Below are 23,812 nucleotides of genomic sequence, written 5' to 3' on the forward strand. Positions count from 1 at the left end.
TTTTGTACAAAAGTAGTGAGAGAGGTCTCACATACTTCAGTAATAGTCTGCTGAGTTGACCGTGGGTGTATGTGTTGTAGCGGTGACAACACTGCTAACGTTACACACCATAAGCACAAAACAAGTCAATTAAAAAAACAATGAGCCTCTCATCGGTCATCTGTCCCTCACATTGTTGGTCGTTACTTGGATGACTTACACTGATTGGAGTCAGCCAGCGTTGCTTTGGAATGATCTTAACTGCGTCCGTTAGTAAGCATTTCGTTTTTAGAACAAAAGGAGGACATCAGTCTCTGACCACTCCTTAGTAGTGATGTGTCGTTCACGACCGATTCGTTCATTTTGAACCTATTGTTACTCAGGAGTGACGAGTCCTCTCAAAGAGAGATTTGTTTGTTTTGTCGTGGCTGCACATCGGGACTGTTGCTCAGTCAAGGAAACAGAAATGATTTGTTCATTTTGGGCAAGAGTCTTTGGATCCTTTTTTCATGGGACATTGGTTTAGTAGAGGAAACTGAAATGAACAAACGACTTTAAAGATTTGATTTTACTGAACGAGATGCAAAGAACCAAGTCAGTAAAATGATCCCAACTTCCCATTACTACTACTTTTCTGTTTTCCCATGCAGAACAGAACACATTAGTCTCTGCAAAAGGAGGTGTGTGTGTGTGTGTGTGTGTGTGTGTGTGTGTGTGTGTGCATAGAAGGGCAAATTCCATCCATTCTTGGTCTTCCTGAGTAAAGAGGGAAAGCTTCACGCCCATACAACTGCTAACAGCCGGCGGAGTGAGGGGTGCACATACACCCCTCGAAGGTCATTCACACATCCACCTTCTAGCTCTCCACCCTTAAAGCACCAACAGAGTACAGACAGTACTTTGTTACATCCTCCATGAAAACACAGAATGTGGAAGGTTTCATTTTAAACCAGGCCGTATTGAGTCTGCTTTTATGGAAGACAAGGGGAAAAAACATGGCACTGGCTGCCTGTGTTGGGAAAGCTGTGCAGCTGTGAATGTACACACACATTTACTTGAGCCCTTTTTGGCAAAATGACATGCTTCCTTTCATTTACCTGTAGACTTACCTTAGCCTACCTGTAACCACAGCCTTAACCAATGACAAAAAAATACACTTTCTCCCAAATGGGGACACAGCTTCTGTCTTTGGTCGAGCAGTCCCCATTTAACTGGTCTTTAGTCTGAAGTGTCCCCAGAAGACAGACAGACAGACACACACACACACACACACACACACACACACACACACACACACACACACACACACACACACACACACACACACACACACACACACACACACACACACACACACACACACACACACACACACACACACACAGGAAGCTACGTCAGTAATGACTACGTCACCGCTGCTCTCTTGCCATCAAACAGGCACTGATCAATAACTCATGTTTGAGTAGTTAGATGGGTAAAGTATCTTTGTTGGCAGGGAGGCTGGTAACTACAATGCAACGCTACAGTAAGATATACAATAATGTGAAAATCCCCAGTATACAGACTCAATCAAAGATAAATCAATGCTTTTCAACAGAAAGACAAGCAAAAGGATGGGTTTTTATTTTCTGTAAATATAAAGACCCTCTGAAGGTATTAGCTGAACCCACACACACTTGGTACATAAAGACTCACAGAGCTGCGTACTGTACACTTCTGTCAGAAGACTCCTACATTTTACAGAAAGCTTTTTACAAAGCAAACAATCATTTCAAAAATGATCACATTAGCACTAAAGTCAAGAGAATAAAAACATTAACCAGTTAGGCACAAAATGAACTTGCACTCATCCATGTGTAAACATACACAGTCAAATGAGGACAATTTCATTCGCAGCTCATCGGCCAAAATGTTCAACCTTCACTTTGGGCGTTGGAACCCTGCACATCTGCCTACAAATCTGTCCCAAATCTCAGCTGGTTCCTCAATGTGTCACCCTCTCCGGTGAAGCCTCAGTCTGTGTCTATTTCACAGGGGCTTCCTCCCGCTGTCTGTGCTGTGAGGTACAGCTTCTGGAAGTCCCTGAAGCGCGGCGCACAGCCGAGCCAGGCGTCGCCGAAATGGACGGAGCCGGTCAAAAGGTACTCGTCGCCTCCAGGCTGCACACTGCATTGTGCGGGCACATTGATGCGTCCAACCCAACCCCGGCCTCTGGCTCCACCCCGAGCAAACACCCTGGTCTTCTGGCGAAACAGTCGACTCAGAGTCACCACGGCGGGAGAGTGGTCGTTGGCACCGGAGGTACCTCCTCGAAAGACGCCCCTGCCAGCTGCAGGAGAGCATGAATTAAAGACTACAACGGGCCCAATACACTGTAACAAGCCATGAAATAATTCTTATGGTTTAACATGAAAAGAAGGTAACGGTGGCTACTGCTAGCATCAGTCCCACAGTTATGTTGCAGAGTAAAATCTAACTTTACGTGTGTTACTGTTACACCACATTTTAGCTCATTCAGATGACAAAATGATACCCTTAAGGTATTAGAGAAAATTAAATGTGTGGTTATCCTGTTGTTGCCACTAGTTGCCCAAAGGGCCACAGTTGAGTAAAGACTAAATGGTTTTACTTGAGATTTGACTGTTTGGGAGATGTTTATTTGCGCTTTTGTCGAGGGGTAGATGAGGGGATTCAGTCTCTTGTTTGTATGCTAAATATGTAGCTAGAGCAAATTAGCTTAGCATTAAGACTGAAAATACTAGATTGAAGTCTCTGCTGGTTGCATGGTAACTGGTCCCAGCACAGAACGACCCAGAATAAACACCTTATTTTTGTTAGCATTAATTTCGTTTCAGTGCAGATTTAACAAACTAGATATTATGGATTAGTTATCTTTCCCTGTGCTAAGCTAAGCTAACTAGCAGATGTAGCTTCATATTGTCAAACTATACAAATATCATTTGTATGTGCCTTTTTGTAGATGTATTTACCAAAATCACTGGTACACACAGCCATCAGGACGTCTTCATCTGAACAGGGTTTACAGGTGACTACGATGGGAAACAAGAACAAACCTCAAACGTTCCAATGTTAACACGCAGAAGTTCTTATTTTTTCGATGCATTTCTTTCCTCGTTTGCTTTTGCATGTTTCACCCTGTGAGCCTCGCTTTCATTTCTCTGTGGTGGCGAGTGTTTACGAGACAAAGGAGACATCCAGAGAGTAAATGAGAACAGCAGGTGAGGGAAGAGACGCAATCACAGAATTAACCTTTGACCCTGTCAGCTATAAAAACAGCTATAAAACGCCCAAACACACAGGCGACAGAGCGGAACAGGCTTTCTTCTGTCTCATTAGAAGAGGAGTCCAACCTTCTTCTCCACCCCTCATACGGGTGGGCTACTCAAACGCCCTGCTTCGGGGGCGAGGTCTGCTCTTGATCGACAGCCGAGAGTTAATTGTCTGACTGTCGTGCTTGACCCTAGCGTGACCTTTTGATTGGCCTGCTTGTTTTCATAAGTTGGACTGAGACAAGGGAGTGTGGGACTAAGGAAGTGGGGGGAGGACAGGGCGTCAGCGTGGAAGTGGAATGAAAAAGGGGGGGTGAAACAGTAACGTGGTCTTTTGTCGCCTTCACTTTACGTCAATGACAAGACGCCATGTGACAGACACGAGGAGCTGGACTGACTCTTTTAACAGATTCAATCTTTGGGAGAAATCAAAGTTAATTCACCATTTGTGCACGTATTAAAATGTATGAAAAGATGAACTACTTCAATACAAAATGTTCAATAATGTAACAGTAACGTTTTAGCAAATTGTACTTAAAATATCAAAAGTGAAAGTACTACTTTTGCAGAATGGCCCCTATTACTATTATATAGATATACCGTTGGATCATTTTCATTAGTCTATTAATGTAATCTGAACTTTGACACTGCAGTTGGTCAAAGTGGAACTAATTTAAACTACTTCCTACAGTTTTTTAATTGATGGCGCCCATGTAGTTAGAGGATTAGAATTTGTTCATGAAAATCATCATCTGAGAAGTAGCTATATTTATGTATAAATGCACATTATTATATATGTATACTGGGAAGAATGGGTAAGTCACATGTCTTACCTGAACCAGGGTGCAGGTATGGGAACAAGTGTGCTCCGGGCCACTGACTGGACACCAGCTCGTATTGGAACGCTGTGATCCTGCGGCTGATGTCGGCCTGTGGGACGGCCTCCACAAAGAGCGCTCCCTCTGCGGGGCGGAAGCAGTGCACTGTGCCCAGAGCCTGGTCCTTCTCTGCCAGCAGCATCCTCAGCTCCCCGTCATGCTCCAGATACACGTGAGAGCCCTGAACACGGAGGGCCAGGAGGACACGCGTGAGCTCCGTCACGCTGCCATGGTCACATTGTGGTGTCATACTCTACCTGGGAGTGAGGGTGGGGTTTGATGCACACGTGGAGACCCGCCACGTGTCCCGATGAGGGCTCTGTGTTTGGCCGCAGGTTGACAAAGATGGCGCCTGTGGGGTAGAGCCACTCCAGAGAGCCCTGAGAGCAGCGTAGGTAGACCTGCTCCACGTCTCTGCGGTGAGACTCGTGGCTCAAACCACTGCAGATGAAAATAGGTTTTTTGAGCAATCGATTGTGAAACCACATGTTCAGGTGATAACAACATGCTAGAAAAATCATTGTTACAGAAACTCACGAGGAACTTGTCTGCCAAACAAAAAAAAGGACACCTCTCACTTTGGCCGGATGTGGTTGGGTGTTTCTTAAGCTTTATCAACATCGGTAAACTCAGTAGACGATTAAGTCATAAGAGGTTTGCGGCCGGTTAACTTTACAACACACAGTGTGGTGCCTGGCCTTTCATATTTTACGGCTTCAGGACTTAGAGGAGTGATCAAAGGAGCCATAAAATTGTATTTACTTGAGATAGGCACTGAAGCAGAGACATTCCTGAGACCATATTTTCTAATGCCTCCAAGCTACATGAAAGCATCTCCTGTCCCTCTATAATTGGTTTCTGTCATCCTTGTGGTTTGTGTATCCAAGATTTTAATTAAGATTTTGGATTTCTCACGCCATAACCTGGCTGAGCACTAAGCACCAACAACATCTTGAATTGTTCCCACTGTGGATCTGCACCAGAATAAACTTTGACCTTCCAGTCCTTCCTGAAGATTACATTTAATCGAAAACAAAATAGTGCATCTAATTAGTCCTTTGAGCTCTTTTAAACCCCCAATCTGTAATGCAAACAAGAGCCACTTCACAGACACATCCTCCCTCTCACTCACTCTCCTGCATCTGCAACATCTAATATCCGTGGAGGTCCAAAATGCATGAAAGTGGCACATCAAAACTGAAAGGATTCTAGGCTCAAAGGAGTGACCTAACATGCCGATAACTTTCCTAAGTTCCCGGTGCGTGTTTGCAGTGTGATGGGTGCTGTTTGTCCCGCGTCACCCTCACCTTCCTCGCCAGCTGCACTGGTCGCTGGAGTACTGCGCCACCGCCCGACACAGGAGCACCGCTGTGATCCAGTGCGCAGCCCACGGCCGGAGCATGGTGGCCAGTCCAACCCCAACCCCCCCCAACCCCCTCCGCCGATACCTCCCGGCGGTCACCGAATCCCGCACACCGGACCGGGAAGTCGATGCGCTGCTCCCGAACCGCGGGATCCCGAAAGATCAAGTAGAAAAGATACGTGTAGAAATCCAACTGCGTCCCGCACGCGGTCCTACATGGCGGGTGCAGTCGAGGAGAAGGTGGAGATTTCGCCCTGCAGGACAACAGGCTGCTGGAAAAACATTTGGTGCGTGCGCTTCGCGTCACGTCACGTCGCGTCACGGGGGGACGCGTGCCAGCTGCAGACTCCACTTGAGTGACACGCTCCAAACCACTCCCCACTGCAAGGGGCGCGCGTGGAGCGCACACAGGGAATCCCATTAAACGTGTTGCACACAAACCAAAGCGGAGCTGCTAAACGGTTCCGTGTACACCGAGGGAGCCTGAATGCACTAAAGTAACACCACGATACGAGACACGTGGTCAATCTGGACCAAAGCCGAAATAAATGGATGGGGGAGAGAAACAGTACCAAACAGTACCAAAGTGAGTGGGTGGGTTCCAGTGGTGGCGTCCTACGCAGATGGGTGATGTTATCGCGCCACTAATGGGAGCAGCATGTGGTTCTGGACTCCAAACATTCACCAAAACTACTTCTCTCATTGGCCGTGTAACCTGATCAAATCCTCCGTGGGATTCATCACGTGTAGCTGCGGGGGGAAAACCGGACCCTGAGGTCAAAAGAAGTCACACGTGACCTCGAAACGTCCGTCTGGTTCTCGGCCGGTTTTCCCGTGAGAAAACAGCCGGAACAGCGAGCATGGTACCGACCCGTCACATTCCCCCACGCAGCCACAGCTATGTCACGCATTTCGAGAAATACCGAAACACTGAGTCCATTACAAGCCCCCCCCCCCCCCCCCCACACACACACACACGCACACACGCACGCACACACGCACACACAAAAGATGAACTGGTGAAATGTTTGCTTACAACTGATCCAAAGAGCATTAGCATTTGTTTTTTTCACATTAGGAACGTATTTAAAACCTTCATCACAGACCCCTTGTAACAATCAGAACTCACTCCGATGTTTCCAAGCTACACACAGGCAACAAATACATTGAGTGCAATAAAGACGAATCCTATAGGTCAGGTGTCCTATGACCTGACAGGTATCACTACGGTGGCCGAGAAGGTTCAGACAAATACAAAAGCAACAACACAACCGCAAACGCCACAACACAACACGAACGCCGCAACACGAAAATACAAAAGCCACATCACAACCGCAAATGCCGCAACGCAACACGAACGGCGCAACACAACACGAAAGCGAAAACGGAAGTAGCTGCCCACGGGAGCGAGCGTATTTTGGAGGAACGCCCACGGGAGCGAGCGTATTTTGGAGGAACGGAGCTGGAGGATGGCAGATCGTTTAAGAAGTAAGTGAAACATGATTCCTTACTTTAACTGTAGCCGCAAGGAATCATGTTTCACTTACTTCTTAAACGATCTGGCATCCTCCAGCTCCGTTGTTACGTGCCGACTGGGTTTTTGAACCTACTGGTTTGGCTACGCGTGCGTGTTTGTTTTGCCCCGACAGCGGCAGATGTTGTCTGCCTCGGTCACCTGATCCGTCACACAGTCGCAAACATATTTCTGAAAATGTTCAAAATGCATCCCATATCCAATGCAGCGATTATGATTGTATAAGTGAGCACTACATCACTGCTACGTATAAAGAAATAAATAAAAGAACATACGTTTATTAAAAGATCGCAACAACCTGGATTCGAACTCGCAGTCGAGCAAAATAGCAAAACTTTATAAGACAGCGGCACTACGCCGTCGGCCAACCGAGCTGTCAAATGGCGCTACTGATTTCACTACTTATCATGAAATTGCAAATCGTCAGTGGCAAGAACATCTTTTGGTTCAGGGTGAGCCAAGACAACTGGTTTTTGGTGGCGTAGCGTGAAATACATAGTTCTGTCAGGTTTTCTAGCACATTGCCCAAGTAGGATTACTCTCTTAATAACATCTAAACGCGTAGCCAAACCAGTAGGTTCAAAAACCAGTAGGCACGTAACAACGGAGCTGGAGGATGCCAGATCGTTTAAGAAGTAAGTGAAACATGATTCCTTGCGGCTACAGTTAAAGTAAGGAATTATGTTTCACTTACTTCTTAAACGATCTGCCATCCTCCAGCTCCGTTCCTCCAAAATACGCTCGCTCCCGTGGGCGTTCCTCCAAAATACGCTCGCTCCCGTGGGCAGCTACTTCCGTTTTCGCTTTTGCGTTGCGTTGCGGCGTTCGTGTTGCGTTGTGGCATTTGCGGTTGTGATGTGGCTTTTGTATTTTCGTGTTGCGGCGTTCGTGTTGTGTTGTGGCATTTGCAGTTGTGTTGTTGCTTTTGTATTTGTCTGAACCTTCTCGGCCACCGTATATCACTGTATCCTCAACGCACTTTCCATCCCGTCCCTGGAGCAGAGACACATGAACTCGACTGAAGCCCAACGACCTGCAGGCTGCAGAGGGAGTCAGAACCAGAGCCAGAACCCGAGTCTGAACCCGAGTCTGAACCCGTCATCACAGCAGGAAGTCTGAGCTGCCGAGGTGCTGTTTGACCTCATGTGCTCCGTCGCCATGTGAAGTATTCACAGAGCAGCAGAGCCTCTGACCTCACCCCCCCCCCCCCCCTCACCATCACCTGGCTCCTCTCAAGCAGCCCCACAGGAGGAACGCTGCGGCTGTCACACACACACACACACACACACACACACACACACACACACACACACACACACACACACACACACACACACACACACACACACACATTCCTCTCTTCTGTGCATCTCTGATTACAATCTTTGTAACTTTAATTAAGTCATTACTCACGCACAGCACACTGCTCTCTATTTATTAAATCTTTATTGAGCAGCTGCAGGAGATCTTTGATGAGGGGTAGGTGCCTTGCTCAAAGGCAGTAGTTGTTGAAAATGCGGGAAGAAGGTCACGCTTTCATCCTACAACTGCATTCTGTCTAACAGAGACGAGAGGACGGACTACAGGAGACGTTTCCAGAGAGACGCTTTCATTCAAAAAAGGTTTACAATTATAGTCCACTATAATTTAATGAAATAATTATCTATAATATATGCAATGTACATATAGTACACATGATTTTAAAGCAAATTTCTCTTCACCAAGTGAACGTCACTGAGATACCTCAGTTATCTTCAACAGGAGAATCACAAAGTGAGTTACTGTTACACACACACACACACACACACACACACACACACACACACACACACACACACACACACACACCGTGCATTTGTAAAAAGAGATGTTGAAACAGAGGAATGTGGTAAAGTTCCTTGTGAATGCAAAGCCTTCAGTGTGTGCCCTCTGTCAGCCACACACACACAGCTCTTATCTCTTCCTCCTATCAGCTGTACTGCCGGAGAACACACAGCTGTCTAAGTGCATGTGTGTGTGTGCGCTTTTCTTCTACACAAATGCAGGTTTATTTGACCAGTCAGGGCGAGGAGGCCCTGAGGTCAGGGTCATTCATTGTGTGTGTGTTTGCAGGTCTGATGTCTGCAGAGTAAAGCTCTGTTTACTCTCCTTCTGAGGGTCTCTCATAGATTCTCCATTAGAGCTCGCTCTGATCATCTACCAAGTGCTTTATCATCAGGGCAGAGTGGGTAAAGGAGAGTATTTGGACACAGAGTGTGGCCTTACTTAAACAAATCACCTCGGTTTGTTTCAATATGAAATATCTGCCGTCCTTTTAGTGACCATTTCTCCAAAGCACCGTATAGCTCCACTGTGTATACCGTATATATATATACCTTAAACATGAATGGCATCAAAGAACTATTTCACTCGGGAGGTGATGGACGATCAACTGACCGCGCAATACGTCGCTGGCTTTGCTGTAAAGAATCACGCTTCTTGTTTAAGTGTTTGACTCACAGACAGAGAAGAGGGGGCTAGGTGGAGACTGAGTGCTACGTGGAAGTCATGTTCTTCTCAGCCCCTCCACAGCCCCGTGCTGTGGGTGGTGGAGGTCTGGAGGTCTGGGGGTTTCCACCTCAAATCTCCCGCTGAATCAGACCCAAACGATCCTGCAATTGATTAAAGTCAGTGAAATGAAGCCCAACTACATGGCACAGTGTTTCTATGCCTTCACACCACTGGGTAGGTTCACTGCATGGTAACAAACAGAGAAAATAACCCTTTGGCAGAGTTGGAGACCCCCCCCCCAGTGTTCCCTCCAACTAACTGCTGCGGCTGGATTTACAGTAAGGCCGGCCCTGGAAACACCGGGGAGACTTTGTGGGTAAAGGTCTGTTTACCTTCGGCCAGAAGAAACTCTACACCCTGTGAGGTCAGATAAACTTTTACAGCCTGTTTATGCGTCAGAACTGTGCTCTCTTCAAGGGGTTATTGTTCTTTAGATTTCATAAGAGACCCAGGGAAAGACGAACAAAAGCGTGCAGTACCCAGGTTCGTACATTCGGAGCAGCTGTGTATCTGATTTTGCATCAGAGAAGACTGTTGAGAAACCGGTGGGATTTCAGTCCTAAAACATCCCACCCTTTTAATAAAGTGAAACCTTCTGTGATGACACGTCAAACAACTTCTACTCATTTCAACACAAGCTGAAGTGAACGAGTTCAGCCATAAGCAATCTCAGTCCACAGGCTTAGAAAAAAATCACATGTCCTTATTGCATAATACATATCTGTAAAATCTGTAAAATCTGTAAAATCTCACCTAAAACCTAGAACGAATAAAGACGTGCTGATTGGCCAGGGTTCAATCTACACATTAATATCATTCAAATCCATTACATTCTCAGATTAAAAGCCCAGCAAACTGATGGACATTTATTTTCATTCAACGTATGAGCGTTTTATTAAACAATGTACTTTATATTTAGAAAGGCTGCTATCAGCCTGATGAAAACATGAAAAAAGAAACATAAAGATGTCTAGATGTCAGATCTGCTTCACATGATACAGAATGCAATAAATCATTTTCTCATTAATGATGTCACCTACTGCAACACAAACTTAGATGTTTATGAACCGACACAACGAAAGGGAGCCAAGCAGATATAACGGATAGTGGAACTTTCCTCCTGACTGATAACTAATAACTATCCGACTGCTGTGGGTTGGATGTGAGGAAACAGACCCGAGATGAACTCTCTTCAATCAGCAGATCTTTCATCTTTGAGGACTTCCACAGTTCGCCCTTCATTGTCACCTGTCACTCTCAGGAGCTCCTCCTGTTACACCTCCGTCACTTAGAGCCGTCAGTTGAAATGGTAAAAATCAATTCCTTCCTTAAGCAGCAAAGAGTTGAGGTTTTCCTCCAGAACGCCTCCCGTCATGTCCTACAAAAGAAACAACAACAACAACAACAAGAAAAAAAAGACATTCACACACAAAATACATTTTCATTATTGAAGGATACCTCCAGTAAATTCAATGAACTAAAGATAAAAAGATGAAATAAAACTGAAGCCTGTATTTAGAATTTTACATTAGTTTACTAATTCCAACAATATGATAAATGTAACCATAGAAACTGTACAAAGTTCAGATGATCCAAATATTGATTGGTTAAAGTTATTTGACAACTTGGTCTAGTAATAGAAAGTTGTGTGAGTCAGTCCAGGTGTGAGTGTGTGAATGTGTGTGTCACAGAGAACGGGACAGAGAGAATAATTGAGTCCAGGTCTCCTTGAAAATAATCACGTCTCCCAATTTCCATAATTGAGCAATTAGAAGCCCCCGTAGGTGGGGTTGGGTTAGATTTGATGTCTGGCTTGGTGATAAATATGCAATTAGTGATTCGGCTGCAAAAACAGCAGGATGTGTGTGTGTGTGTGTGTGTGTGTTATCATATTTTCATTTTAAACTTGAATGAAAAAAGAGATTATCTTAAAGATTATAAAAAGTCATTATTTTAGGGAAATGTCGTGTGCTTCATTATATTTTTTAGTTAAATAACAAGACCTTTGGGAACGCAGTCAAAAACCTGAAACATACAACACACAGACATGTTTTCTACCCACCAGTTTAACGCAGATAATGAAGGGAGCGGAGGCGTCTCTGTAGTGCAGAACTGGTATTTTGGGCTTTGGTCTTTTCTGGAGAATATCAAAAGAAAGAGAAGCATGTTAAACTCAGCTTCATACAGATTTCCACTTCAGTGGACGACCATTTACTTGAACCATGCTTAGATCTGGGCCTGGCCCACATCGACCATCAATACACACGTTGTATTTGGGATCCCAGGGGCTGGTCTCACCTTGGATTCCTCATATGTGTAAAATCCTTTCTTGATCTTGTTGTCATCGACATCACAAAGAGCTTTCACCTGATACATGAAGCAGCAAAGGGGTTGGCAAACACGCCTTTTCCTCCGATTCTACATGTGTCACATCTGTCTTTGCATCTGGAGGTAGCATACCCTCTCCTGATTGGTCGGGCTCAGACTTCGATAGAGCTTCCGGCCCTGTTTCCCGGCGTTCCATATGGTGAAGCTCGCCCATCGGCTGAGAACTTGCTCCTGCAGGAAGTCAACTCTCAGCTTCCAAATGGTTTCCCTGGAAACAGAGATTGTTTATTTAGAGTTACAAGGTTTTATTTTTTCATACTTTGCTTTTAATCCTTGTATCTTTTTTAAATTAAGCTGTTTTGCTGCTGCCTATATTTTGAGTGCTATACACAGCTGTGTACAAGCCACAGGGGAGCGCACACACACACACGCACACACACACACACACACACACACACACACTGCTGTTGAGTGATTACATGGACACAATCACAGAAGGTTCTCAGTGGGCCTCATGTGCCAAACAAACCCGGCACCGTGGTTTATCGCGGGTGGTCTCCAGATTCCTTTTGTAGACATTCTGTTTGCTCTTTGATTCTAAGACGTGGCGGTAATGTAGCAGAGATTTACTGTAATCTGTATCTGTATACACACACACTGAAGCCTTCATCCTCCTGACACCCTGTGGATCAAAATGCAAACACTTTCGTGCACTCTGTTCCACATGCTCAGGATAAACACAGCCTTTCTGTGTGCAGAAGCCTCTCTCTTACTATTTGGCACCATCTTGACTTTTTGTAAAACATTTCCTACCTCACTAAGAGACCCTTCAAGATTTCACAATGTGTGTGTGTGTGTGTGTTTGTGAGAGACGGAGAGAAGATTATGGTTTTATTTGGCTAAAGAGAGGAAGTAGGAGGACTATGGATCGGAAAGGGTAACAAAAAGAGAGGGGCGTACAAAGTAGGCAAGGAAAGCTTGAAATAAGTACCCAAAAATAGACAGGTGATAGATGAAGACAGAGGAGGATGATCGGTGAAGGCGTGCGTCAACACGGAAGGATATTCGATATTTGAGCAGCGACATACGCAGGAGAGGAAGGAAATATAAAAGGAAAGATGGGATGAAAGGAAGGGAGGCAGGAAAGACCGTCTCCTTACGCAGCGACAGACACGACACAAGCAGCAGCAGGAGGGTCTGATCCTTCACACACACACACACACACACACACACACACACACACACACACACACACACACACACACACACACACACACACACACACACACACACACACACACACACACACACACACGGCTCACGACAAGATCAGATTCCCACAGCGTCTTAGAGATGCTGAACATTCCACAGAGGGAAGTAAAGAGGTTGAAATCCCAGATTCAGATGCTGGGAAAGGGTCTGGAATTCCACATCCAAAATATTCTGAAAATCTTAATAATATAAAAACATGAGTCTGTGTGCAGGAGTTTGCATGGTTGTCTGTTAGAGAATCAAGCCGTGAGAAGATCTGGGATGCCAGCAGGCAGCTGTGAGTATGTAGAGGGTTATATATATATATATATATATAAGTATAAGTCTCCATGTGTGTGTGTGTGTTCATGCAGCAGCGAAAGGTGTGTGTAGTGAGACTGACTCTGTAACAGAGTGCGTGGTAGCCTTCTCATGGTAGCGGTACACCAGCAGGCACTGATCGACTCTGGCCACGCCCCCTCTCTGACGAAGACTCTGGTAGAAGAAGAGCAAGTCCTCTGGGACTCCCTGGAGAGGAGGAGGACAGACATGACACTTTAGAACCGTAACACATATAAGATGACTGAGTATGTGCAAAGGTAAGGTAGCAACGAGATAACTAGTTGATGGAGTCTTCTAGACCTCTGCAGAGGCTGCTAGCATTGAGCTAGCAGCTTCTGCAGAGGCTGCTAGCACAATGCTACACACTTATCTCCCAAAGTACAGTCAGTCAAACTGTATTTTGAGAAATATAGGTGCAAAGTTTCGACAAGAAAAAAACAAAAAAAACAAAAAGTCAGAAAATGTACCCTCACCTTGCCAGCCTCATTAAACGGTCCAACCTTCAGGTACCAGTTCCTTGAACAGAACCATGTCGGCATGACGACTGTGGGCCCATGTGACGTGTACGCCTGTGACAAGAGAACAGCTCGGGTTACAACACAGGACATTTGGACAATCAACCCGGGAATTACAATGTTTTAAGTAAACCAACTAAAAACTTTTGACTGCTACTGTATATATATTATATATATATATATATAACTGTGCACATGCAGTAGGTTTCAACTCTGGTCAATGTGAGGATATCTTCTCTTCAGCTCTATTTCAAACAAAGTTTTGTAGGGCAAGAACCAGAGAGACACAGTATACTCCTACATTTAGTGACGCGGTGGGGGAAAGATCTGCCTTCATGTCTGACTGAGTGAAGATCTGCTGACGGCAATGACAAATTGCTAATTACTTGTATTACAGCCATAAAATAGAAAATATAGTCTGATAAAATACCTAATAGTGTTCAGAAGCTCTGGTTAAATTTAAGGGGATAAATGGTTCTCTCTCTCTCAGAACACAACATCATATCAGCTGCAATCCGACCAGGATGTCGTTGACCGCCCATGGAAACGTCCTATCAGGCTTCTCAGTCAAATGGAGAAGAATTCTGCGAAACACCTAATCCTGCAAATAAAATAGGTTGGAGTTCAGCCACATGTGGTGTCTACCAAACGTGACTAATGACTTTGTTATGGCCTCTTCTTCTCTTTCTAACTTCAACCTCTTTAATCCTCCACCACCATATTTAGGCACCTATATTTCTTCCTCCTTCCTCCACCTCTTCTTTTCTTCCTTTCTTGTACTTGTGTGTGTGTTCTGTTTAGAGATGTTGTGTTTTTAATCTGAGGTTGACATGTTTCCTCCTACAGCCAAATGTCATCGTGCTTCGTTTGAATGCGTGTGAATGGGACTGTTGTTGGTTGCTGCATAACTGAAATGCGATGAAGAACACTGTGAAAAACATCTGGATTCAGACAGTTGAACAGCTGGACAGAATCAAGAATGAGGGAGTGTGTGTGTGTGTGTGTGTGTGTGTGTGTATTGTCCACCTACGTACATCTTCTCTCCCTCGGATGTAATATTGTTGTAACATTCTGCAGATGTGAGCTGTGGCCAAACGCATGACTAAGAACTAATTCTTGGGAACCAGGGGGCAGAGAGGGAGAAAGAGAGAGTTGGTGTAGATGTGAGAAGTCTGCGTGGAAGGGAAGGTTTGGGATGACCATATCTAATGTCATACAGATGAACACTCAGCGTCCACCTCTGGATCAAGTCAAAGGAGCTCCATCCGGAGTAAATCTGTGGTTTAACTCAGATTCTGTGTCTTTACGCAGATTCTGCAAGTAAAGTCAAAGAAAGGGAAGAGAAAAAGTGGAAAGGGAAACGAGCGGCCTTTAAGCCTGCAGAATCCATGTATGATCTCATTCTCATGCCCCATGAAACTTAATATCTCATAAATAAGCAGGAATGCCTGCTAAGGAGTTATGCAGACGGTGTGTGTGTCCGTTCTTTAACCGTCTTGTGGGGACATACATCTGACTACGCAGTCACACAAAATTCCCTTATTCAGTACATTTTAGAGTGGAGACTGGGTCTAAGGGTAAAACGAGAGTCATGATCAGCTGGTAGCAGTTGTGATTAAATCATAAAAATACAACTGTGTGAGTTAGAAAGAGAGAGTGGGTCCAGGTTATCTCGTTTCCTTGGTTACAGTGTGTTTTGTTCAGATGGAAAACGACTTCCATCTGTACATAAATAGAAATTCTGCCACTGGTGTCACAAATTAATACCACACATGGTTTAGTGATGAGTGAGACTAATGCGTTTGAAGAATTAAGAAAAATGAGCATGTTAAGATTTTCACTAAATACCTGCATCCCATTTTTCACCTGGCTTTCTGGGAGTGATTAATCTCTAATCAACGTGCTGGGTCACATGACTATTCTACTTGTCAATTAAGATGTCTGATCAGGCGGTGATAGAATGATACATGACTGCTGTGAATTGGCAGATGACACTTTGATCCTGATTATTAACAGCTTCTCATCTTGCATGCATCTATGCATTTTTTGCCACATCAGGAAACTAAAGCTAATGTTTCCATGAAATCCAACTTGGATGAGTGGGGAAAGGGATGTGAGAACTACATTTGGGGAATGGCTTGGTTTCCAGGAAGTGGACACATGTGGTACAGTGTGCATTACACACCAAAACATCTATTGCAGGAGCAGTTGAAACAGATTAAAAGCCTGCGGTTCTTTTGTCAGTGACAAAAACATGTCACTGGTTTCCACTACGGACGACTCCCAGCACACAGCTGGCAGTGTGACCCGTTTCCTCTGGGGGGCACTGGGATGGACAGAGATGTCCTCCGCCCATTCCACCGCCACGTTTCCGTGGAAACTGCGGACGGTAGGTAGACATCCTGTTTCTGGCCGACCTAGATGGTGCCTGGCACGTGACCTTTCACACACACACACACGCACACGCACACACACACACACGCATGCCTTTTGAAGCTGTTTACCTGCGTGATGAGCTGATTCTGGGTGATTGTGTTGATCCAGCGAGTGTAACGCTCAGTCGATCCCTCTGGATCCCGCTGGACTTTACAGCCAATCAGCTTTCAGGGGGGACAAACATTTGTAGAAATGTTAGAAACACGCTGCCATCGAAGTAACTAGTAACTAGTTTAGCTTTCAGAGATTAGTGGGACGTTTAGGATAAAATGATCAACCACAATGATGACTCTGAATTTAAAAATGAAGTTAAAAATTCATATAAATGGTTTGTGTATTCGCGCAAACACTCGTTCAATTTGTTTTTTGTTGACTGACAGAAAACAAATGTGCATCCGCCAGTTGCACCGTTATTTTTACTTACAAATCTTACAAAGGGGAGAAAGGTCAAGGGGAAGTAACGAGGGGCTTGAAATAAAGAAGGAGGAGGAGGCTCTACTCAACAGAATATCATAACAGAGGATCATATTTTATCCAGGACCCTAAAATAATTCAGCCCAAACAGAAAGAGGCTGTTAGTGCAGGGCGGCAAGACCGCTGTCTCCATGCTGTCTCCCTCACTTCCCTCCCACACTCGACCTTTAACCTCTGACCTGGCAGACCACAGAAAAGCATCAACACCGGATACTCGCACTGGTCTGCTTGCAAGCGCACAAACACGCTCACTCACACAAGCATGAACATAATTGGGGAAGGGTTAGTCACATGATCAGGGTAAGAGAGAAAGGGATGGGCTGTGAGAGAAGTGAGGGGGGAAGAAGGGGAGGAAGCTAGTAAGCAAATACTTACAGAGTTTGGGTGGAGAAGGGTTGCTTCATACTGCAGACGAACTCTTTGTGGCAACATAACGTCGTCCTGGATTACAAAAAACATCAAGTCACAACATTCAGCTAGTATGTGTATAAATGGCAGATGTTCTTGTTGTCATTGCTTATTTTGTTCTTTGAAAAGAGAAGATGGTCAACTTCATGTAACTTAAGCAGTTTAAAACAAAGATAACAAATTTGACAAAGCACTGTTTTAAAGACAGAGCTGCCACTCTTATGAACATAAACACACAACACACACACACACATGTATCAAACTCAGCTGAGTTCTGACATGTCTGTCAAACAGTCACTAAGCTGCTGAGGTCCGTGTGCGAATGTGTTCATGTATATTTAGACGAAGCAACATGATCTAATTATTGTTGCCTCACTGTTGTGTGATATGAAAGACATCTGGAAGGTGAAAAAAAACTTGCTTTGGCTGACACACACACACACACACACACTTACCGCATCCTGAAAGCACAAGTATTCTCCACAGCTCTGAGTTATTGCCTTATTCTTTGCATATCCCACTGAAAAACAGAAGAAGAATGTTCATGTTTGTGTTAGCTGATGGATTTGTGAAGCCCTCTTTGTGCTCACTACTTCCACGTTTAAGTCATTATTCTGTTCAACACATCAACATAACGTAATACCATGTCATTTGTTTTTTAATTTGAGACAATACCTGTGACAGGACTCAGACATTATTATTATGCCGTTATATGCGTTATTCTCCAGCAATATCAAATGAAAATAAAAATAAATCCTAAAAGACTGAAGTTCATGTCTTCATTTCAAACAAACTTATTGGAGACTCAAAACGTCTTTATTAATATAACAATCAATACTGCTTTTTCGCCCTGTATGACCTCAATAAGTATTGGCACTGTTCTTGTGTACATAAGATTGAAAGTTGTTTGACGGTCCAATCAAAGATCGCAAACACACATTACTCAATTTTCTCTGCCACTCCTTGAATTTTTTTAAACAAAACATTTTTAACTCAAGATCCAAACACTTGAGCTCTCGACCTCCCTTAAATGTCTTCACAGCTTGATACTTAAAACTGTAAAGGATCCACTGGGAAGACGTTAAGAGTCTGGGGAGTTATGAGCGAGCTCCATAAAGGACAAGAACGTGAGACACGTTGTGTAGTCAATTAAACTGAATTTGCCATGTTTCAAAGTTTTCTCACATATTGTGAAAGAATAAATAATGTAAAGAACTGTCCACCAGCTCGTTCATCTTCAAAGTAGAATCATTCCCTGAGGTCAGAGTTTGACGAGTCAAGGAGTCTACTGACCTCCTCCTGGTTGGGGAGAGTTGTGGCCGGAGATCACAACCGAGATGCCCCTCGCCTCCAGCCTCTTCTTCCAACCCTCCACCACTTCCCTGGAGTCATCCTACAGAACACACATGTGCACACACGTGGACACAGGATGAACTATGACTGAGATCTCATTGTTTTTGAGACAAATCACGTGTCTGCCTGTAAATATGCGAACCAACGTACAGTGCTTGCGTCGTCAAAGACAGAGAGCTCCATGGTTCCGGTGAAGTCTTGTTGTGAGATGGCCTGCAGGCATTCATCCAGCCAACAGGATGCATTGTACATTGGCGTGATGATACTCTGAGCAGATCGAGTGATTCAACACACAGTCAGCAATCAAATCATTTCACAAAGAGGACAGTCAGTCCACAGGGCTTCATTTGAAATGATCATTTTATGATGCTGCGGTGATTTGGGGTACATTTGTGTGAGCGTATTGTTACGTGAGAGCGTGACGCGACACACTTTACGTCAGTAGCTTCGTATCAGGCTGAATTAAGGAGTGTTAGCTGTGTCGATCACCCACCACGTCCACGGCTCTCCTCTCCGCTTCACTCCCTGTGACGCGTGGGTTCATCTCAACCTCCAGGTGGTTAGCTGCCGCCTCCGTTTAGCCGATCGAAGGGTGCGCAAAAGTTTTTAAATCGAGTAACTTAAACCTAATGGACTTGTAGAAGAGCAATTGATGCGAGCAGTGACCCACGAGCGCTTCACGTTAACAGCAATGTTTGAAGTGTTTCTCGATGTAAATTTGATCCACGTCGACAAATGCCATTTCTTGAACGGTATTCTCTTATTTTAATGACGCTCGGAGTAACATTTTCAGCTAAACGTGTAGTCACAATCTGCCGCGCGGGCAACAGCGTCACAACTTCCGCAAACATTGAGATACGCGACGGTCATTGGCTCCAGCAAAACACGGACAGACGCCGGATTCGCTGTGACTAACTGTCAATCATCAGGACCAGTGACGTCACCAACAGTATGCAAAATAGCTTTTTGTCTTTTTGTCAAAGTTTAAGTAACATATTTTGAACGTTTCTTTCCAAAGAACAAGTAAATGTAAAACACAATGTGTGGTATTCCCATCTCTAAACTGACAAATTATCATTAATGTTCAATCAGGATTTTTTGTTAGAAATGATGAACAATAAGGACTAGGTATGAATTTCAATTTATTGAATGCAAATAATTTCATTCTAGTTTATTTTTATTTGTATATCTGCCCTGATAAAACAACTCATGGTTTTAAGTAAAAAGTCTGTATACACTACATAAGGACACACAATCCTCCTTAATCAGGGACCATTCAGACAGGATGTAGTTTAGAGATCTAGCTGGGGAATAATTGTTCCCACATTGTGGCAGCATCTCAATCAGACAAAACCAAAGTTATCACTAAATGCTTCTTGAAATTAAACACATGCCTCATGACTGGCCAGTAACAACAGCTCCAGGGGGGGGCAAAGACCAGGGCAAAAATCAGGAATCCTTCTCTCATGCTTGAGTGCATGATTTATGGGATTGGGAGAAAATCAGGCCTAATTGTACAGATGCAACAGTGCAAACTATAAAGGAAGTAAAGGGAGGTATTATCAAAGGTATTATGAGATGTCCGTGTTACTCTGTATTCAAACCACTGGGTAATGGTGATTGATTTCAGAGAGCAATGCATGATTAACAAAAAAGCAATTATGTCACCCAGATGTTTCACCCAGAGGTTCAGATTGAGGTTATGGATCCCTTTGTTCTGACTGTTAATGATACGTTTTCCCAGGCTCTTGCACTGCAGGTCTGATATATATTTAATTATTCCACACTCAGTCCCACAACCGACCTCACAATTATTCAACCCCTTCCTCCAAAAAATCCACACCGCATGGCGACTTTACAAACCAAATGTGCACACGAGTTTGCTTGCTGTAGCTGGAGGTTTAGACAGCAGCTGTTTGGATTTGTAATCAGACTGCACTTGGTTTTGTTTGGACGGAAAGGCCAGACATTAAAGAGAGAGGAAGTGTGTGATTGTCTCAGAACCAAGGAGCATGATTGGATTACCTTCACTCATTCATTCATCTAGTCTCTCTTTTGTAATCATGCCTATTTTACCTTTTTAAACAATTAGAGATGTTCTAATGCATTTTGTGCAGCAGACATACAGACCCGTTGACAGGGGCTGTGATGAAATAATATGGAAATGCCCTGTTTAACCAGCAGTAGAACCTAAGGATGCCATTATCAATCTTTATTTAATTCAAACTCTTTCTAACTGCCAAGAAATCCAGAAGAATCCAGGACAGTGTGTTTGTAAAAGTTCATGTTTAATTTTCTTTGCCCCTTTGGCGATACAGTTGCTTGATTTTCTGATTCAACAAATGTCTCAACAGCCTGTGAGGTGACTTACTTTTTATATCCCACTTATACAAGATACTGGGCTCCTCTTCGTTTTAGCACGAGCAACGCTACACGTGAAAATATTGTTTCTTATACAGGAAGAAAGATTTTGACAGGAGAAAGTTTCATTTCCCTTTCTTTGGAGAATGACATGTGTCACCCTCATCGGGGACAGCAGCTGTTGTAGTTCTTATAGCTGGATTAAACACACACACACACACACACACACACACACACACACACACACTCTAACTTACTGACAAGTCACTATATACATTTTGTATCTTGGCTGTAAAATATTCGTTAAATGACAGTGTCAATACTGCCATCTAGTGGTCAATGATAGAAATGGATCTCATCACAGTTCTCCATCTTCTGAGCTCAAATACAGCATCAATGAAAACCTTGTTGGTGACCAATGAGCACCTTTAATAACAATTCATGCAACCTTAGTTACTGCTTTAGGTAGTGTGTGGTTATACAAAGGTAGATGCCCTTTCAGTCCCAATCTCAGAGATACATTGGTCAATCTTAAGTTGCCCAGAGCATTCATTTAATAATTAACAAATGTGACAAAGTGAAAGGGATTAAGCGATGAATCCACACATAATTATCATCTGATACTGCACCATTGTCAGCTTTACAGAGCTTGTAGCAGTTTTGTCTAATTGATTACCTCTCCAGGCCTTAAATGTACTGTTTCAGTTCTCTCATAGCATCTCTTTCAGCAACAGCATACCTGCGTTACAGCATCTAGCTACACAATTTCATTTCATCAGCCAACATAAAATGTGTTGTCTAGTAAGCCACCAAAGATTGCTTTTTGTAATTGACTTTATGAAGACACATCTTTTGTCATGGTAATGGACTAATCTTAATTAGACTGACTGCTAAATGAGCAAAACATCTGCACAAGTAGAACGAATTCATATCGCAGTTATCCTGCCTGCAACAACACAAATAATGAAAGGAATCATTTATCAATCATGTGAACACACAGAAATTATAATTCAAACACCATTCATTTATTGGCATAATATTTTATAATACTTTATAGGTATCATTCTGTAAATACATTGGTACTCGGCCTGTGTGTCTATAGGCAGGCATTTCACATTCAGGTTCAGTGCGGTGATGTCCAAACATCTCTTCTAGTTAGATTACTTGTTCCTTACAGCCAGAGGAGCTATTGCTCATTGATACGTCATAAATTATCTGTAATCATTTTAGCTTATTTCTACTTACTTCTTTTGCTCCTCTCTCCTCCTTAATCGTCTTTTGCCTTCCCTCAGTTTCATGCCCATTTCTGAAATGTGGTTCCACCTGTCGACCTCCCTGTTCACTGAGGTTGAATTTAGTCGGAGGAGGGATGGAGCAGTTTCCCTGAGGTCCTCCGTTATGAACCAGCAGGGATGCATTGTGGGTCGGCTGTACACACGGGTCAGATGGGTTACAATCACTTAATACGTTCCCAGATTGAGACGGTAGGGCTGGTTTAGTCTAGTTTAAAGGATCATTTTGGGGATACTACCACAAATAAGTATCTAACCTAGAACCAGTTACTGATGAGCCTGCATTTATGTAATAGATATCATTATGTAGGGAGTCATACGTTAGCTCTCACACAGTGCTGAATGCTGCTTAAAATCAAACAGATTCAACTGTGCCAACAAAGCTTAAAGATACTATTTGACCCAAGAGGAAAGGAGGATTCATTTGAGGAACTCGTCTCAGGTGTTCATCAGATTAGAGTAGTTTGGAGTCTCGGGGGTGGGATGCATTCATGCTTTTGTCGGTGAAGCAGCAGCGGAAAGGATCCCTGTCAATCAAAGTGTCTTCATCACAATCTTCTAAAGGAGCAGTCCTGGCTCTGTGCTCAGAGGGTGCTTGGAGCTATCACTGTTGATGGGGAAAAGGCATCGAGATACACCCTGTTCGTTTTAGTGGTCTGTGCATGTTTGTGTCTGTGCACCCTTAGTGCGCCTGAGTCCGTGCGTGTGTGTTGTGTGTGTGTGTGCACACGTGCGTGTGTGTGCATGTGTTTGAGTTAACTTTTCTTCAAGAGATCAGGGTATGTAGCAGCTGGTGTGGCTTCGACAGACACAAATACGTCCGATCTGAGGTTTGTCCGCTCTGAGCAGCACGAGGACATCAGAGCACATCTCAGCTAGTCTCGCTGTAGTCAGCACAGATGAATCCAAGGAGAAGGTCTGACTCTCAGAGGAAAGGGTTGTGTGTCTGCGACTGGGAGCGCTGCGCCGGACGAGGAGAAAGGGGGAGCAGGGGCTGTGGGAGGTTGGGGGGAAGGTCCAGGAGTCCGGCGGGAGGTTGCGTGAGAGAGGAGGGGAGGACGAAGTGCTGGCGGGTCAGAGGGAGAGGCAGCGACGGGCTGTAGGAGAGCATGTGGGGGGGCAGGGGCGAGGTGGAGGAGGGTCGCATTTGGTTGAGGGTGAGGCGAGGCTGGTCGCAGTGGAAGGGGTTGCCAGGAGACGGAGCAGTCAGACCTGGGGAGACAGAAGTGAGTGAGTGAGTGAATCTAATCCAACAATGGACGTGTGAATACAGCACACAGGGTGGAGCTGTTTGTTACCTGAGAGGAAGGGGTTGCTGTGCAGCTTCCCCTGGGGGTTGGACGGTATCAGAGCGTCTAAATTGACCAGCGAGGCCCCCGTGGGTCCCAGGAAGGTCTCTGGGGTTCGACACATGCGTGAAGGTGGGGCGCTGAGGGGGGGTGCTAGCCGCGACAGGTC

General features: G+C 44.4%; 3 protein-coding genes across 6 annotated transcripts in view; all 3 read right to left on the reverse strand.

Annotated features, from left to right (window-relative positions):
• Positions 1-1,563: 1,563 nt before the first annotated feature.
• Positions 1,564-5,446, reverse strand: LOC134102899 (meteorin-like protein). The gene is made up of 4 exons (XM_037472857.2): positions 4,405-5,446; positions 4,103-4,328; positions 2,970-3,029; positions 1,564-2,308 (listed from the first exon to the last, which is right to left on the reverse strand). The coding sequence occupies exons 1-4, from the start codon at positions 4,666-4,668 to the stop codon at positions 1,992-1,994; spliced, it is 867 nt and encodes a 288-aa protein (XP_037328754.2). The 5' UTR covers positions 4,669-5,446; the 3' UTR covers positions 1,564-1,991.
• b3gntl1 (UDP-GlcNAc:betaGal beta-1,3-N-acetylglucosaminyltransferase-like 1) lies at positions 4,449-19,531 on the reverse strand. Of its 3 annotated transcripts, XM_037472859.2 has the most exons (14): positions 19,195-19,531; positions 18,852-18,968; positions 18,642-18,741; positions 17,804-17,868; positions 17,316-17,381; positions 16,535-16,630; positions 13,989-14,084; positions 13,577-13,701; positions 12,055-12,190; positions 11,893-11,961; positions 11,657-11,731; positions 10,843-10,972; positions 9,544-9,695; positions 4,449-4,588 (listed from the first exon to the last, which is right to left on the reverse strand). In XM_037472859.2, exons 1-12 carry the CDS (start codon positions 19,243-19,245, stop codon positions 10,892-10,894), a joined length of 1,077 nt encoding a protein of 358 aa, XP_037328756.2. In that variant the 5' UTR covers positions 19,246-19,531; the 3' UTR covers positions 4,449-4,588; positions 9,544-9,695; positions 10,843-10,891. The 3 variants fall into 3 exon arrangements, with proteins under 3 accessions (XP_037328756.2, XP_037328755.2, XP_037328757.2); XM_037472858.2 differs by having other exon boundaries at positions 9,544-10,972; XM_037472860.2 differs by having other exon boundaries at positions 9,544-10,972; positions 11,861-11,961.
• A 2,534-nt stretch (positions 19,532-22,065) lies between these two features.
• epn3b (epsin 3b) overlaps positions 22,066-23,812 on the reverse strand; it is a 10,019-nt gene continuing 8,272 nt past the window's right edge. For both annotated transcript variants that reach the window (XM_037472434.2, XM_037472436.2), the window contains 2 exons: positions 23,653-23,812; positions 22,066-23,566 (listed from right to left, as the gene is read on the reverse strand). The exon at positions 23,653-23,812 is cut by the window's right edge and continues 134 nt beyond it. In XM_037472434.2, coding sequence (XP_037328331.1) covers positions 23,280-23,566; positions 23,653-23,812 — 447 coding nt within the window. In that variant the 3' untranslated portion in view covers positions 22,066-23,279. The remainder of the gene's footprint in view (positions 23,567-23,652) is intronic.

Source organism: Pungitius pungitius, chromosome 9 (genome assembly GCF_949316345.1).
Source record: "Pungitius pungitius chromosome 9, fPunPun2.1, whole genome shotgun sequence".
Taxonomy (NCBI): Eukaryota; Metazoa; Chordata; class Actinopteri; order Perciformes; family Gasterosteidae; genus Pungitius; species Pungitius pungitius.

Excerpts from the sequence above, each read along its gene's own strand:
- LOC134102899 (XM_037472857.2), bottom strand. The coding sequence starts at position 4,668 with ATGATTTTTCTAGCATGTTGTTATCACCTGAACATGTGGTTTCACAAT. Across the intron at positions 4,329-4,404 it reads AACCCCACCCTCACTCCCAG|GGCTCTCACGTGTATCTGGA; the intron begins GTAGAGTATGAC and ends CTCCGTGTTCAG. Across the intron at positions 2,309-2,969 it reads TGTGTGTACCAGTGATTTTG|CTGGCAGGGGCGTCTTTCGA; the intron begins GTAAATACATCT and ends GCTCTCCTGCAG.
- b3gntl1 (XM_037472859.2), bottom strand. The coding sequence starts at position 19,245 with ATGAACCCACGCGTCACAGGGAGTGAAGCGGAGAGGAGAGCCGTGGAC. Across the intron at positions 18,969-19,194 it reads AGAGGAGAGCCGTGGACGTG|AGTATCATCACGCCAATGTA; the intron begins GTGGGTGATCGA and ends CGATCTGCTCAG. Across the intron at positions 16,631-17,315 it reads CCCTTCTCCACCCAAACTCT|CTGATTGGCTGTAAAGTCCA; the intron begins GTAAGTATTTGC and ends CCCCCCTGAAAG.